Consider the following 14,520-nt stretch of genomic DNA (forward strand, 5'->3'; position numbering starts at 1 on the left):
AACGGCCACCGATTGTCGTTACTCTGACCTGACATTTCTGAATCTCAACAAGTTCTGTCTGTGGTTTGAGTCATTGCCCACATGAATACAATGGAGATAAACTAGCTCCCTTCTCCATCATTTAAGAAATATTTTAAGAGAGGCAGGTGGTTTGCCTGCCAGGAGAATGAACTAATACATACAGTATCTGTGAAAATCTATCATCTGGTTTGTTTTTTTTGTTTTTCATTTTATTTTTTATTCTGAAGTTGCCAGTGCATTAATAATTTGAGATATGTTTGTGGTATCCCTAGAGTAGGTGAAAAAAATGAAAGAAAATGCAGATGCATGCTGTTCAGTTTAAAGCATTTTAAGAAACTTTGTTCAAATGCATTGAATGGATTACAGCTGTTGTTAACATCTGTGGATGTGCTCGCAAACAGAATATCGTCTATACAGCAGTTCCTGGGGTTAGAGTATTATGGGGTTTACTCCAGACATCACATCATTATTTTCTTTGAAACCTTTGAAGCCTTTGACAGCTGTGCAATTGTTTTCATATTTTGTTTCAGTATCATAGCAGTTGTATACAGAGGGTTAGTTGTGTGATCTTTTTTAAACCTTTTAGTAAAACCAAATACAGCACAGAACTGCTGTAAGATGAGAGTTTTCTCACTCTGTGTATATTCTGTGAAAAAAACAAACTAAAAGTAAGTTAAATGAGTAAGAAGATTAGAGGGTACAGACAACGTTCTGCACCTCAACATGCAGGCTCACACTGTAAACCAGACCACAGTCTAGACAGGGCCTGAAGGAGGCCTGTGGCTGTGGTGTTGAAGGAGCCCCATGGCTGGGCTGTTTCATTACTTAGACTGCAGGGGAGGCTGTATTGATTGGGCGCTAATTGATAGCTGACTGAGCTGAGATGAAAGCTGTGTGCAGTCTCATCCCAAAAAGGGCTACTACTCCGGGGTTAGCATGCTTCAGTGTGTGTCTGTTCCCATTAACGTGGTCCCCACAGTTTTGCTGACTGCTAACAGACCTACAGGATCCTGCAGTGTGCTGATATGGATTTTGACCAATCGATGTCCGTTGCATAGCTCACTTGGAGGATGACAAAAGATATTTTTGATTCTTCCTGCCTGGGGAGCTGAAAAGATCACAGAGCCCATAGGGTCAGCTCACCTGAACCTCCAGTTTCCATCTTCTTAATGTAACTCTCTTTGCTTCTAAGTGCTAGAGCTTCTTCAGGCCACCATTACCTGGGCGCTGTGAGTGAGGATAAAGTTCTATTTTTTACTCCTAGTCAGACATGTTGGAAAAGTCACAATGGAGGTTTTAACGAAAGTTCAGGAGGGATGACGGCAACGAAGAAATGTTGTTGATCACCACTGGCTTCACTTTTGCACCCCTGTCAAGCTTCCTCCTTGCCCGGCTGCTCAGTTAGGAGGGACAGGCTGATCTGGGCTGTGTTTGGTCTTTAGTGGTCAACTTCATTGCATTCAAAGGGATATAAAGTGTCTCTGAATTTTGATTTGTGAATTTTAACTTCATCCATATTTGTTTTGAGAGCTCCTTGGGCTTCATGATTGAGTCTTTGTTTGAAATTGACTACCTGGCTAAGGGTAACCACTTTAATTGTCCACCAATGGAGGACTTACTCTATGCAATCAACATATTTTAGTTTTTTATTTGCTGTTTTTGGTAACGTTTAACTTCTTTTATTCTACAGAACATACAGACTTGCTAAATCTATGAAATTTAGAAACTTAGATGCTTACTGCATTTTTCCAGCTCTCAGGGTTTGCAGAGGAGGAATTGTGTTCTGAATTGTATTCAGCTTGGGCAGGCATTTACAGTGTGGTATTTGGATGAAGCTTTGATACCTTCCACTGACATAGCGTGACCTCTTCCCACAATCTCTCAAGCTGAGTTGCAACAAGGTGGTGCAACAAGACACACAATCTCATGCTAACAGGACAGACCTCAAGGAACTGGGCGTCTTTCCTAGCTGGTCTTCCCAGGCTCTGAGGTAGATCCAGCTGTAAGGCAGCTAGAGTTCTACCAAGCATGAATGAGAGCATTTTTCACTATGGAATGGAACAGATTGGTGCCCAACACCAAGCAACCTGCACACAATCTGCTCCGAAGGGTGTTAGAGATACTTCAGGCTCTACAGAGCATGTACTGTATAAAAATACTTTAGAATGTATACACATGGCATTAACAGTAACAAAGATTTTACTTTCTTCAGCTCTCAAGAAAGACAAAAAAAGCAATCTTGTTCATCACTTCTTGTACAGTATAAGAGGAGATAAAGAACCATTGTAAGGCTTGTTTTTTATTCCCTATCCACGTGAATCAGAATGTAAATTTCATCCTTCAGTGTTAATAAATTGGATTCATACACCACACAGATGCTGTCAGTGTTCTTGAGATAGATTTTTCCTTCCCTTTTGTTTAGTTTTTAATGTCCTCTGTGAGGAGGAGAGACCTGAGGTATGTCATTGATTTAAGTATTATTTCTGCAGCTGATGATTTTGACTTTAGAGCTGTTGGGAGTGAAGTACAGAGGGGACGTGATACTCAAAAGTGAGAGATTGGAGGAAAGCTCCTTAGAGATATACAATATAATCACCTTTAGGAGAGCATACTGTGCAAAATTCTGTCCAAAAAAGAGGGATCAATGAGATAAACATATTCCAGTTTGCATCACCAGGCATTAATGGAATTTCAGTACGGTCAGTGGTCAAACTCTGGGATGAAATAAAAAAGTGGACAGGCAGTGCCACCTGCCTGAAGTCACAGTACCAGCTCCTGAAGCTCAGAGCTGGGCAGCCCAAGGACAAACAGCATCTAACACTGCAGTAGCAGTCTGATGTTTGTTTCGAAAGACTGTTATTGCCCTCCAAAACAGATGTTGATATACTGTATACTGTACAGTATAATCTTGCAGAAATCCAAACTCAAAAACTATAGACCTGTGTGTACAGACATCTGTTCAAATAGGAGAACTGAGGCAGTGCATCAAGGCTGCTAGAGTCAAAATGAGGGACTTCAAAGACAAAACCTCCTATATCATAAGAAACTGCCTTGCAGTTCATTGAAAAAACGTAAACTAAAAACTGAAACTGCAGTATAAGGATATACGATATATACAGTAAAAGCAAGTTAATGGTGTTTAGTTTCTGTTGGCTTTCCAAGGATGAAAAACCCCAAGATATAGCACTCAGATATGGAACATTGTGGACACAGAATTCCTGTTTTACATTGTGAAAAGAGAAGCAGATTTACTGTAGCTGCCATCAGCACAGCTGTCCACATGTACTGTACAGCACTCCAGCACCCACACACCACAGGAGGGACCCTGGACTCAGAGATGCTGCAATATTCACATCCCAGGAAAATGTGTCGTGTTCCAGTTAGATGCATCTCTTCAATGTGTACTATGATATACAGTACTATGGTGAAGTCAGGGTACATTGTAGTGCACTCATGTGGACACATTTCTATGACACAGCAGGATACAAAGCACACATAACTACGGTAAGGCTTTGGCATAGTAATGCAGGAGGTCAGAAAACCACAGTACACGGACACTGGCTTTTAATTAAAAAATACTGGAAATGTTTTCACATTAAATTCCACCCCCCCCCCCCCCCACCCCCAAAAAAAAGATACAGTGCAAAAAATCTGGTGCACATTAAATCTGATTTCTTCAGATTAGTGCACAAAAGGGCATATAATCTTCCCAGATACTGAAGCATAAAAAACCCAGAATGCACTGGACCGCTTTAACTGTACATTACCTTTAACTGTCAGAGGCCGGAGGACCAGCAGTGTGAAGGACAGGACAAAACAGATTTGACAGGGACGTTGCTGTTGTCTCTCCCAGCCGCCAGGCTGTTCCTGCTAATGAATCCTGATTACCTAATACAGCGCCACATGATGAACGCAAAGAAAGAGAAGAAATCTATTGACCGGAGAATGGTAGATAATTTTACCACATCCCTGCAATAATACCACCTCTCACTTTGTTTTGATACCATGTTTGACATGGCTGACAGCATAATCTTAAAGCTTAATAAAGGAGACGGCCAGACAGGCTGCACGCGAACCTCCTGTTTCATCACCCTAAAGACAGCGCCAGTGTGTGTACTGTCCCCTAAGCGCTTCAGCTCTTCTCCGTCTGTATGACAAGTAAAACACACCAGTATTTAAAAACAGCTCCAGGAAATGTGTAATTCCTGTGCTATTAAAGACGAAATTGCAGGCTCCAAAAAATGAAGTTCTTAAGGCGACAGCTTGCTAAAACCATTTCATATTTGAAAATATATTTTCGGGCTTGTATATTTTGTACAGTACATTATACTGGTTTTTCAGGTCAGTATAATTGTACTGTAATGGCCATCATTTAAAAGGCTTGCCTCCTATTTGAAGGATCAATTTGAGGGAATTAATATGTTGTATATCTTAAAATGAGGCAGTTCTAAAATAATTCTGCACAATAAATTATAATGCATGAGAAATCACTTCTGTTGCTCCTTGAAAGTGTATTTAAAACAGTTTCTACATACTGCACTTCCCTTTATATAGATTTCCAAGCTGTAAAACTGTAATACTCCTATTGATCTCAAAGGTGATATAAGACTTCATTCTGCAATGCTGTGCTTTCATTCTCGATTGTGCAGCTTTCCTGGAAAACATGAACAGAACTGCATCCTACAAAGCGTTTATCACAAACTTACACAAATGACTGTCAGGCGTGAGTGAGCCAGCTACTGCTCCAGCTTAAAATGCAGATTATGTGCATCCTGTTCAATGCAAAACAAAATTAGTCTGCAAACTTCAAAGTTGCTTCACAATGAAAATAAATATATATATTTTTAATCCCTCAAAGAAGAAATACAGTGGTATATTAGGAGCACAGATAAACACTTCTCTGTTTCCATTATGCTGTCCATAACGTTTACTTGCAAAGTGAACAACACACCCTTTGTGCCATACAAATTGATAAAAGCTGTTTAAAGTCCTAAATGTATTTTTGTGTATTTTGCTAAAATGTCAAAGCATATTTTATTATTATTATTATTTCATGAGTCACGTCATGTGACAGTAGTAAATTTCAAGTTCAGGATGAATAAATTCACTGTAAGAAAAGGAATTTACTTGCTTTATAATGATAAATACAAGTATTTATTCAGAGAAACTTTTAAGAAAAAAAATACGTGTTCTTTTGACATCTGTATCAGTCTCAGTTTCTTGTCTTGTAAAACAAAGAACACAAAGTCTTGTAGAATTGGAAAAATATTTAAAATATTACCATGCATTATTTCTAGTCCAATATAGAATAAAAAGCTTTTGATGTAAACCAATTTCTTATTTGAGCAGTTTAACTAAGCTTGCTTCCCCACTGGTAATTTCTAATCAGAAGATTGTATATGGAAGAATCTGAAATGATTACCAGCTGAAAGCAAAAAACAATTTCCTAGCCCGTCATGTGCTGCTACGGTTGTGCAGTTTAGCTGGGATCACAGCCTCACATTTTAAGAATGTCTCCAAAGCTTTATGACACCACAGTCCAGCAGTGAGGTACTGTATGTTTCAGTTAAAATGTAAAAATGACTCTATAATGTAATGTGTTGGCTTCTATGACTGTCCATTTCAATCAGGGTAAAAAATGACAGAAAGATGTTTTGTTCACACAGTTTTATCTCAGAGGGATATCACTCAATGGATAATGAGTGTGTCTCCCTTATTAAAAAAACATAATTAACATTTACTTATATAGCTTGGTGGACAGCTGCATTGTTTAACATGCTTATCAAAATATTCGATGTTTTATCGTTCTACACTACCGTTTGATTCTGAGTGAATTCATTTACATGGCCATTATTCAGTTTGCATCACGTTAATCAAAAGCATTCTATTTATGTTTTACCCGGTTATGAATTTATGTTTAAAAACAACAAATGGTCATTTTTTCAAGCCACCAAACAGCTACATACTGTAAATGATCAACATCTCTGTGGAATTACGCCAGCACACAATCACAGCAGCTGCCATTCAATACTGAGATTGAACCTGCTAGTGTCCATACAAAGGCTTTCTTCCTCAGATCTGTAAAGCATTTCCGAACTAATTCTGAACAGCTGAGCTTCTCTATGACAAAGGCATTTTGACTGATTGTCTACTGTATCACTTTTGATTTAGAATTGACTTTCTTCTCAGCAGATTACATGCTACATTGTTTCTTTAATGGCTTTCGTACAGAAATACAATCAGGTTGTCAAGTTTTATGTAGGTCAGTGGTCACAATCTTAATACCAGATGGAGAGAATCCATATTTGCAACCAACAGACATTTGTCATCATGTGATCATGTTAAACAGATAGCCCAGAACAGAACATTATGACCTGGATCACAAGTTATTTATGCAAAATCTTTTTAGGAGACATTTACAGCTTAAAAATGTAAATCTCTTTCTGTAGACATCGCTTGCTGTCAGATTTTACTAGCATGAAGTTACAGTAGCTGAAAAAAGCTTAAACAAACTACACAATTTAAATGACGAAACTCAGCACACTTGAATTGTGTGTAGTGTAGTATTGTATAGAATTTAGCTATGGACTAAGAACTTTAATAAATGTGCATGTATTTATAATGTTTTTTCACATATGCAAGAAGGCCGAGCACTAAGGTATATTTAGTGCAGTGACCTTGCAGAGCATTGTCTTTATTTTGAACTAAGAGCAACGAGAACCTGGGGAACCACTTTCCTGTAGCAGTCAGAGGGAAGGACCCTGCTCAGGGGCACATCCTGGCACAACAGCAGGGGCCCAGAGCTGTAACCACTCTTCCGCAATCCTGCCCTATCCCACTGTCTGAGCAAGCAAGGACAGCAATGATGGAATAAAGCCCCGTGCTTGCATTTCAGTAAAGCTCCTCTTAATTAATTACACATTCATTTAGGGGGGAAGGCAGGGGTTTGAGATATGGAAATCTACAAATTTCATTCGCTTATACTGCACCTGCAAGGGTTCCTGCCACCTGGGTTCAACAACTTCGTGGGGGCTCAGTCCCACATTTTGGAATTAAACGGATGTGCCATAAGCCAGCAATGTTGTGCTGGTCAGAACACAGTGAAAAAAGACAGATTTTAAAGTGGGTTAGAGTTTCGCAGGGTCTACCAGCCTGATTCCGAAACCGAAAGCTACTATAATTTAATGTCCACGGATAATGCCATTTTGCTGTTCCCAAAGTGAATAAATTAAATTAGCTCACATGAAGAGCTCACTTTCCCATTAAAAGAGGATTGTTGTGTGTTTATTTGAAATTTTTGAATTATTAGACCATTAAATCGAGGACAGTAGTCACACTACATGACAGAACCCCGATATAAAGTTTTACTACATTAACTAACAGGATGATGAGCGTTTACTCAACATTTTTATAACCACAATGAACACGCAAAATATTTTTATTAGTAATAATAAAATAAAAAATGTAATGTACCACAAATTTAAAATTCATTGTACTATACAGTATTAAAACATCTCTGATGTTTAAAACAGAATGAATCACATGCACTGCTACAACAATACCCAATTAAATTATGAAAACTCTTTCAATTTATTTTGTACGCTAGACCCTGTAATCCCCAAAGAAGTGTCTGTTTTATTATAATTGGTTCCAAAGCACCCATTCGAAGCATATCAACACAGTGGCATTTCAGCTTTGAAGACAGCTGCAAAGTAAGATAAGTGGAAAATATTACCAGCGCCTCACAAACATGATTTATTATATGGTTAAAGTACCTCAGAATACTAAGACTGTTGAGTGTACCTGGTGCTTTTCAAAGTGATAGTCCAAAGACAAATTACATAATTGCGGAGATCCAAAATAAGCTCTGCGGCTGCAGGATGCGTGATGCGGGCCAGAGAAGTCTAACGGCAGGGCAGCGGAGCTGGCGCTCTGGGGACCCACGGCAGAGCCCCCAGCCCAGATTCAGACACAGCGGCCCTGCACCTGAACACGGGGCGGGACTCTCCGTGACGAACTGGGGCAGCACCTTCAGGATTAGAAGTTCCAGCGAAGCTGCGCTGACGCGCCGAGTCCCTCCGTGGCCTGTGCCCAGTCTCGCCCTGGGTGTGCTCTTGGTTGTACCGGGGTCAGGCAGCGGGGTCCGCTCTTTTCCCTCCCGATGCGGCGCTGGGAGTTTCCCCCAAAGAGCGCGGCAGAGAGAGAAAGAACAGCACCCTGCTGTTGTTATTTTTTAACAGTTTAAACTGTAGCTGAGACGGGAGGCTGGTTGGACAGACCGTGGTTTAGAGGAGCAGCATCATGCAAGACTGCTGATTTTCCACTAGGGGTGAAGCTCGGGCAAACTGCCCATCTAATTCACTTACTGTGGAGTGGGCAGCTGGCCACAGAGAAACACAAGGACCTGTGTGCTTGCTTATTTATGGCCTGGGGTGGGGGCGTGGAGAAATGAGCACTAAGAGTATATAACTAACGGAGGCAATTTCGCTGTACACTACAAAATGAATTCCAGTAAACGTGGGAACCTTTATGGGGGTGTCCTAATAAAGATGCACTGTTGTTAAAACTAATAAATTTTTTTTGAAGATGCAGCTCTACTACAAATAATAAAATAGACAGGATCAGACTGCATAAAAATATCAAGGAGGTTTTAAAAACAGAAAACCGAGCATATTAACATTACATTAATCTTTGGTGACACTTTATATCCCAAAGCTGATTGGTAAGGCTTCATAATAAGAAGAATTCAGAAATGCTTTACAACTTTGATTTAGTATTCTTGCAAAGATGTATAAACATAAAATCTAAAAAGCTGGTAAAGCTTTAGAATGGGTTTCACCTACAGTATAAGACAATTATAGGCAATTGTGTTCATTATTACTGAAAACCTGCATAAGCATTAAGTATAATATAGAAAGCATCTGCTTTGGGTATCAGCCTTTATGTATCAATTATAACAAATACTTTGGGCATTAAGTTGTACTGAACAAGCTGTGTTTCAGAAAAACAATTGCTACCTTTTCTTGGTATATACTTTAACCACCAATGTTCCTGAATATACTGCATATGCTGTACTGTCTTTACTGAAAGTCTACCTACAGGCAGAGACGTGGTTCCTCTGTTTATATTCAAATTCACTGAAGCATCATGCTAATAAGAACAGCTACACTCTCCTTAGATCATAGAGCTCTGATAGGGTAAACAGCACTGATGCAGGTCACAGCGAATTTAAAGAGGGTTGGAAATTGCGGGGGAAGATTATGAGGAGTGACATAGTCACCGATTAAAAAACAGTTTAAGCGTAATGGGATGCCTAAAACTCACGCTAGGTGCAACCACAGCACTTATACAGACCTTAATACTAACCCAGACACTAGCACTAACTCAACTCTTCAACACATTTGTGGATATTCTTATACTCTGGAAAGTTTTAAAATTGATAGGCATTCTGCAAGCTTAAGAAGTATTGTCATTAATAAAAAAGTTTAAAATAAAGGGAGTGCGATATGATAAAAAGAGACTAAAGAGAGATGAAGTTTATCATATTGGTAGAAAAACTAAAAGGGTCTTCTGGCACCCCAGGCATTCCCCTGAAACCACTTCAATAAAGGCGGTCACTTCTTTTAAAGCACGAGATGCAAAAAGCTTAATTCTTACACCACATCTGTCCTATAAATGCCACACAAAGTTTTGGTGTCGCCATACTTTAGAAATGAAAGTTGACATTTTTAAGTGATTTTCATCAAAAACCTTTCTCAATAATGCTGAAAAATCCAGTTGCTAAATAGATTTGATTAGATGATTAGAGTATTACAAAATTGATGGTCTGTAATCTAATTTTATCTAATTTTCTATGCCAGTCAGTCATTGCTCCTGTTTTCCAAGTGTACATTTTTAATCAATCCACCTTCGGAAAATGAGAAGTCCCAAGGTTTTTATCCCAAGCAAATTTAACCCTTCATTTATTTTTAAATATATTAAAAAGAGGGTCTTTAGAATTATTCCTTAATACTGTATAGTGAGACAAATGTTCAAGACATTAGAAACTCAAACACTTTCAATGAGGTAGGACTATCACACTCAAACTAAATAAATAAAAAATTAGAAGTGGTCCGTGGGGAAAGTGATGTAGCTTAGTAAATAAGCAACTCAAGTGATATCAGGTATCGAGATTAAAATTCATCAGCCAAATAAAACACTTCTCTTTTGAACCCAGCAACACCCCACTAGCGCCCACCAACACACCCCGTCACACAAAGACAAGCAAAACCACCTCAGAGCATGAGTCTCTCAGCCAACAAAAATAACTGCTTGCCAGCAACTGAATATCAACTTGCGTGGTTTGTCTTTCATTAATATAACAGATTTGCCCTTCAATTCAAGAGCGCTAATGAGAGCTTGTCAGTCAAAAGGGTAAACACACAACAGAGCTTATACATGCAGTTCTCCCATTGCTATGCTTGGAGTGTTTTCAAAATATTATTGTTTAAATCAGGCTGCTCTGAGAAACACATTTAACTGACAGTCATTTTTTCCCATTGACAACCTTTAAAAAGAAGAACAGTTTGCCAAGGTTACCAACAATTAACATGACTGTGCTTTGATAAAAAATAATTTAGACTCGTACTGTATTTATGGAGAACTTCAGCACTGGATCCACAGTAAGGATATCCATATCTGATCTTCAACAGTTAATGCATCCTCTAGATTTTGTTCATAGATCTCCTTTATGTAGTTGAACAGCTTAATAGATTAAGTCAAGATTGTTTTTATGTGTAGAGCAGCAAAAGACCCAGTGGTACCCATAAAAATAAAAGAGCTTTGGAGTGTAGTCCACACGTAACTCATCAGTGTGCTGGGGTGGGGGGAGTTTTGAGTTTATCAGCTGATGTGTTAATACTGTATGAATGTCATGTATCCCACCAGAACATGAAAAAATACAAACCATGTTATTCACAAATTTAAAAAAAAAAGAAAAAAAAACTTTATCCAGCATTAATCTTATGGGTAAAAATTAAACTTTTCTTCTCACAAAGAGATTTAGTTCATGCTAGCAATGCAGAAGAGAACTCATTTTATTACTACAAAATGTCACAGGTGGACTGGCATTTAGGTTAATTAAAAGGGTTATTGCTTTGGAGGAAATTATAGAGCATTCCATCATTTGCATGTGACCTCTGACCTGCCGTGCTATGCACATTGCTTGTATCAACGTGAGCTCATGAAGAACAGAAAAATTGACAACATTTAAATAAGTTAACCTTTTCAACACTCCAGTGACATAAAGTTCAGTTATGGAGTCTAGCTGTCACTGCAATTGGGTTGAAAAGTGGAGGAACTGTCACGAGGGACCTCCAGTTTGAACAGTTTGTTTAAGAAGTGGCAATCCAAGCTACTGGAACACCCCAGTCTCGAAGGATTACTGTTGGCAACTGTCGAAACCACCATAACTGTGATCTCATGTCCTAGAGCAGGTTTAGAAACCTAGTGGGGCACAGCATTAAAATAATGTATCCAATGCAGAGACCAAAAAACATCCTAACTGAGCGACTGAGAGATGCCTCTGCTTTGGCCTGCACTGTCTGAACTGCAAACTGGCACAGAAGCAGTGTGAGGCTTCATTTTACACACAGCTGAAAAATTCTCAGCGTTCATTACTGTAGGTTGTCCGTCTGTCTGTCACATAATGAAATTTTAACAACAAGGCATTTTAAGATCTGCTGAGAAAAAAACAAACAAACAGAAACTGGAAAGAAATCAGACCCGTGCAAACACAGGAGCAGGTACTGCTACGTACTGTACAGTATGTTTAATTGTTGCTGATTGACTGGAAGCTCTCTAATCGATAACGGCGAACACACTGCACTTCAGAGCGCGGGGGGACCGTTCCCCCGGAGGAGGAGGTGAGCGAATACCTTGTGAATGATGTCTGCCGCCAGCTGCTGCAGAGAAGGCGAGGTGATGGCGTGGAGCGGTCCCTTCCCTCTGACCGGATGGTGAAGACTCACGTAGGCCACAGCATTGCTCAGTAGCACCTGCCTCAGCTCCTGCAGAACACGACACAGAAAACAACAGCTGTCATATGCACATGTCGGTTATTGCTCTCTCAGACATTTTTAAGTGTCTAAAAGCAAAACGCATCCTTACATATTAATTCATACTGATTGAAAATACCAGTAAAGCACAAATACAAAGTATGTCCTGCTTGGTGAACAGTATTTCTAACTGCTCTTCTTCCAGTACTGGTTACTGTCCTGCGAACTTGATACAGAACTGTAGGGATCACTCTAGATTTCGTTCACTCTCTATTGATTTAAGTGGGTCTGGACTTGCTTGGCACCCTTTAACACTGCTGTTTTTTAGTTTAAGATGCCTTTGAAATGTTGTCATACAACAGGTCCTATCAGAGCTCCCTGGATGTAGCGCATGTCATCTAAGTATACAAAGACACGCATGTCCTCCTGGACGGTGGACACTGAGGTAACAATTATTTTAAAAAATGAATAGGGTGCATGTAAAAATATCTGAAGCTGTTTAACGTTCTCTTCACCGGCGAGATCCTGGCTATCCAGTGTCTCAGTGGTGTCAGAGACAGGGACCAGGGCTAAAAAAAGAAATGAGAGATGTGCCAATGCCTGACACCCTCTTAGCGCAATTCCCCATGGCAGGGGAATGTGTCTGAATCACAGCAGAACCTCACCAGCAAAGTCCAGAATTTGCTGGGGGGGACAAGAGTAAAATCAAGAACGGTGACACATGAACCAGAGGGCACAGGTGGAGACTAAGCGGAAGAGCTTTTAAAACCGAGAACATTGAAGCACATCTTTACCCAAAGGCTTGTGGGAGTGTAGAACAGCTAAATGAGATCCCTGGATGAATTCGCTACTAACGACCAAACAGGCTAGACGGGCCACACGGCCTCCTCTCATTTGTAACCTTTCTTATGTTCTTATGTTCTTAAATTTACCTCTCCCCATTCAAAGGAGCCAATATTGCCGAATGCTGATCCTCCCCACGAACAGAAAACAGTGGTACGGTCTGGCTGCCAACCTTGTCTGATCTGCGCGGTCAAGGAGGCGACGACCTCGGTGATGATGGCCGAGCCACTGTCCGCTCCCGCTGCGCTTACGCCGGCCCAGCTGTGGTGGCGGCTGCCTACCAGGACATAGCGATCTGCCAACAGACAGGGGGAGCCGTCAGCGCTCTGCTCAGGGGGAACACTCCTGAAGGCGCAGGGGATAACACAACACAGGTGCGCTGGAAAGGAGCTCTCCAGTACCACATACATACTGTACCGTGGTACACCTACTGTAATACCCCACTGAAGTGCACACAGATATGCCACATTACAAAAGGACACGGCAGAAAATAAATGCAGTACAGTGCACCTCACTGGGGCAGCCTGAGAAGCTCTGGGCTCTTGAGAATGTTCTAGGAGCCTCGATACACAAGAGCACGCGAATTTGTGGGTGGAGAAACTGCAGACTGCAGGGGGGAAATTACCAACCAAGAGCTTCCATACAACCATAACCATGGCGTTAAAGTCATCGCCCACCTCTTCATTCTTCCAGTATAAAAAAACAGAAAGAAATTGAAAAGTATCGCAGAAGTGCTCTCCGAATGATATTTTACAAGTTGCCAAAGTAAGGAACTGGTTTCTACCTTTTTAAAAATGCACAATAAACGTCGTTCAACGTACAGTAAATGTTGAGATGCAACGCTATGCAGATGCATCAGCCTGGTACTGAGGGCTCACTGGTGCCCCCACACAGCCAGCTTGGGCCAGAACCAGAACCCAGCCTGGAAGCCCGCGCATTGTAAAGTGTATTGTAGAATGTAGCATTTTGCAAAAGGGATATGGAACACAGGCCATAAGTACAGTAGGTGTATTACAGTTATCCCTAAAAGGATTACGCCCCTGCCAAAGGCACAAACAATATCTTCCTTTTCCTGATGCCAAGTGGAGAAGATACCTGTGACAGATCATGAACATAACAATTAATTAACATAGTTGGCACCTTTGTCCAAGGTGACTTACAGTACAATTCAGACGCCCAATGAGCTGTGAAAAAAATCATAAGTTTGAAAGCACAAGTAGAACAGTTAACACAGTAATTTGACATAAAACAATAACTGAAGCGATACAAGGTGCAGAAATTATTGCAATGCAGAGCTGAGTCATATGCTCCATATTGCCTTTGGCTGTAGTTATTTTGTGGTACTGTATGTGAGCTACATTAATATCAAAGTAATATTCACAATCAATAAGTCTAAAAATTGCACTTGTTTCAGACATACGTAGTTTGTTCTTTTGCCTGAAAGGTAATTTTTATTAATCTCTGATTTCTTACCAGGGTTGATGCCTCCCTTCAGGTAGCCAATCACATTGTGCACTGTCTGGTAAGCTGTCTGAGTCCCGATATGGAGAATTATAATCTTCCTTGCTGTCAGGACAAAAAGGCACGACCTGTAACTGATTTGTACTGTACATCAAAACTG

General features: G+C 40.2%; 1 protein-coding gene across 1 annotated transcript in view; it reads right to left on the reverse strand.

Moving 5' to 3' along the window:
• Nucleotides 1-14,520, reverse strand: part of naaladl2 (N-acetylated alpha-linked acidic dipeptidase like 2) — a 259,632-nt gene that overhangs the window by 73,857 nt on the left and 171,255 nt on the right. The window contains exons 7-9 of the mRNA XM_088913972.1: nucleotides 14,373-14,465; nucleotides 12,989-13,194; nucleotides 11,937-12,068 (exon numbers count right to left, since the gene is read on the reverse strand). Coding sequence (XP_088770098.1) covers nucleotides 11,937-12,068; nucleotides 12,989-13,194; nucleotides 14,373-14,465 — 431 coding nt within the window. The remainder of the gene's footprint in view (nucleotides 1-11,936; nucleotides 12,069-12,988; nucleotides 13,195-14,372; nucleotides 14,466-14,520) is intronic.

The sequence above is a fragment of the Atractosteus spatula genome, chromosome 4 (assembly GCF_055471065.1).
Source record: "Atractosteus spatula isolate fAtrSpa1 chromosome 4, fAtrSpa1.hap1, whole genome shotgun sequence".
Lineage (NCBI taxonomy): Eukaryota > Metazoa > Chordata > Actinopteri > Semionotiformes > Lepisosteidae > Atractosteus > Atractosteus spatula.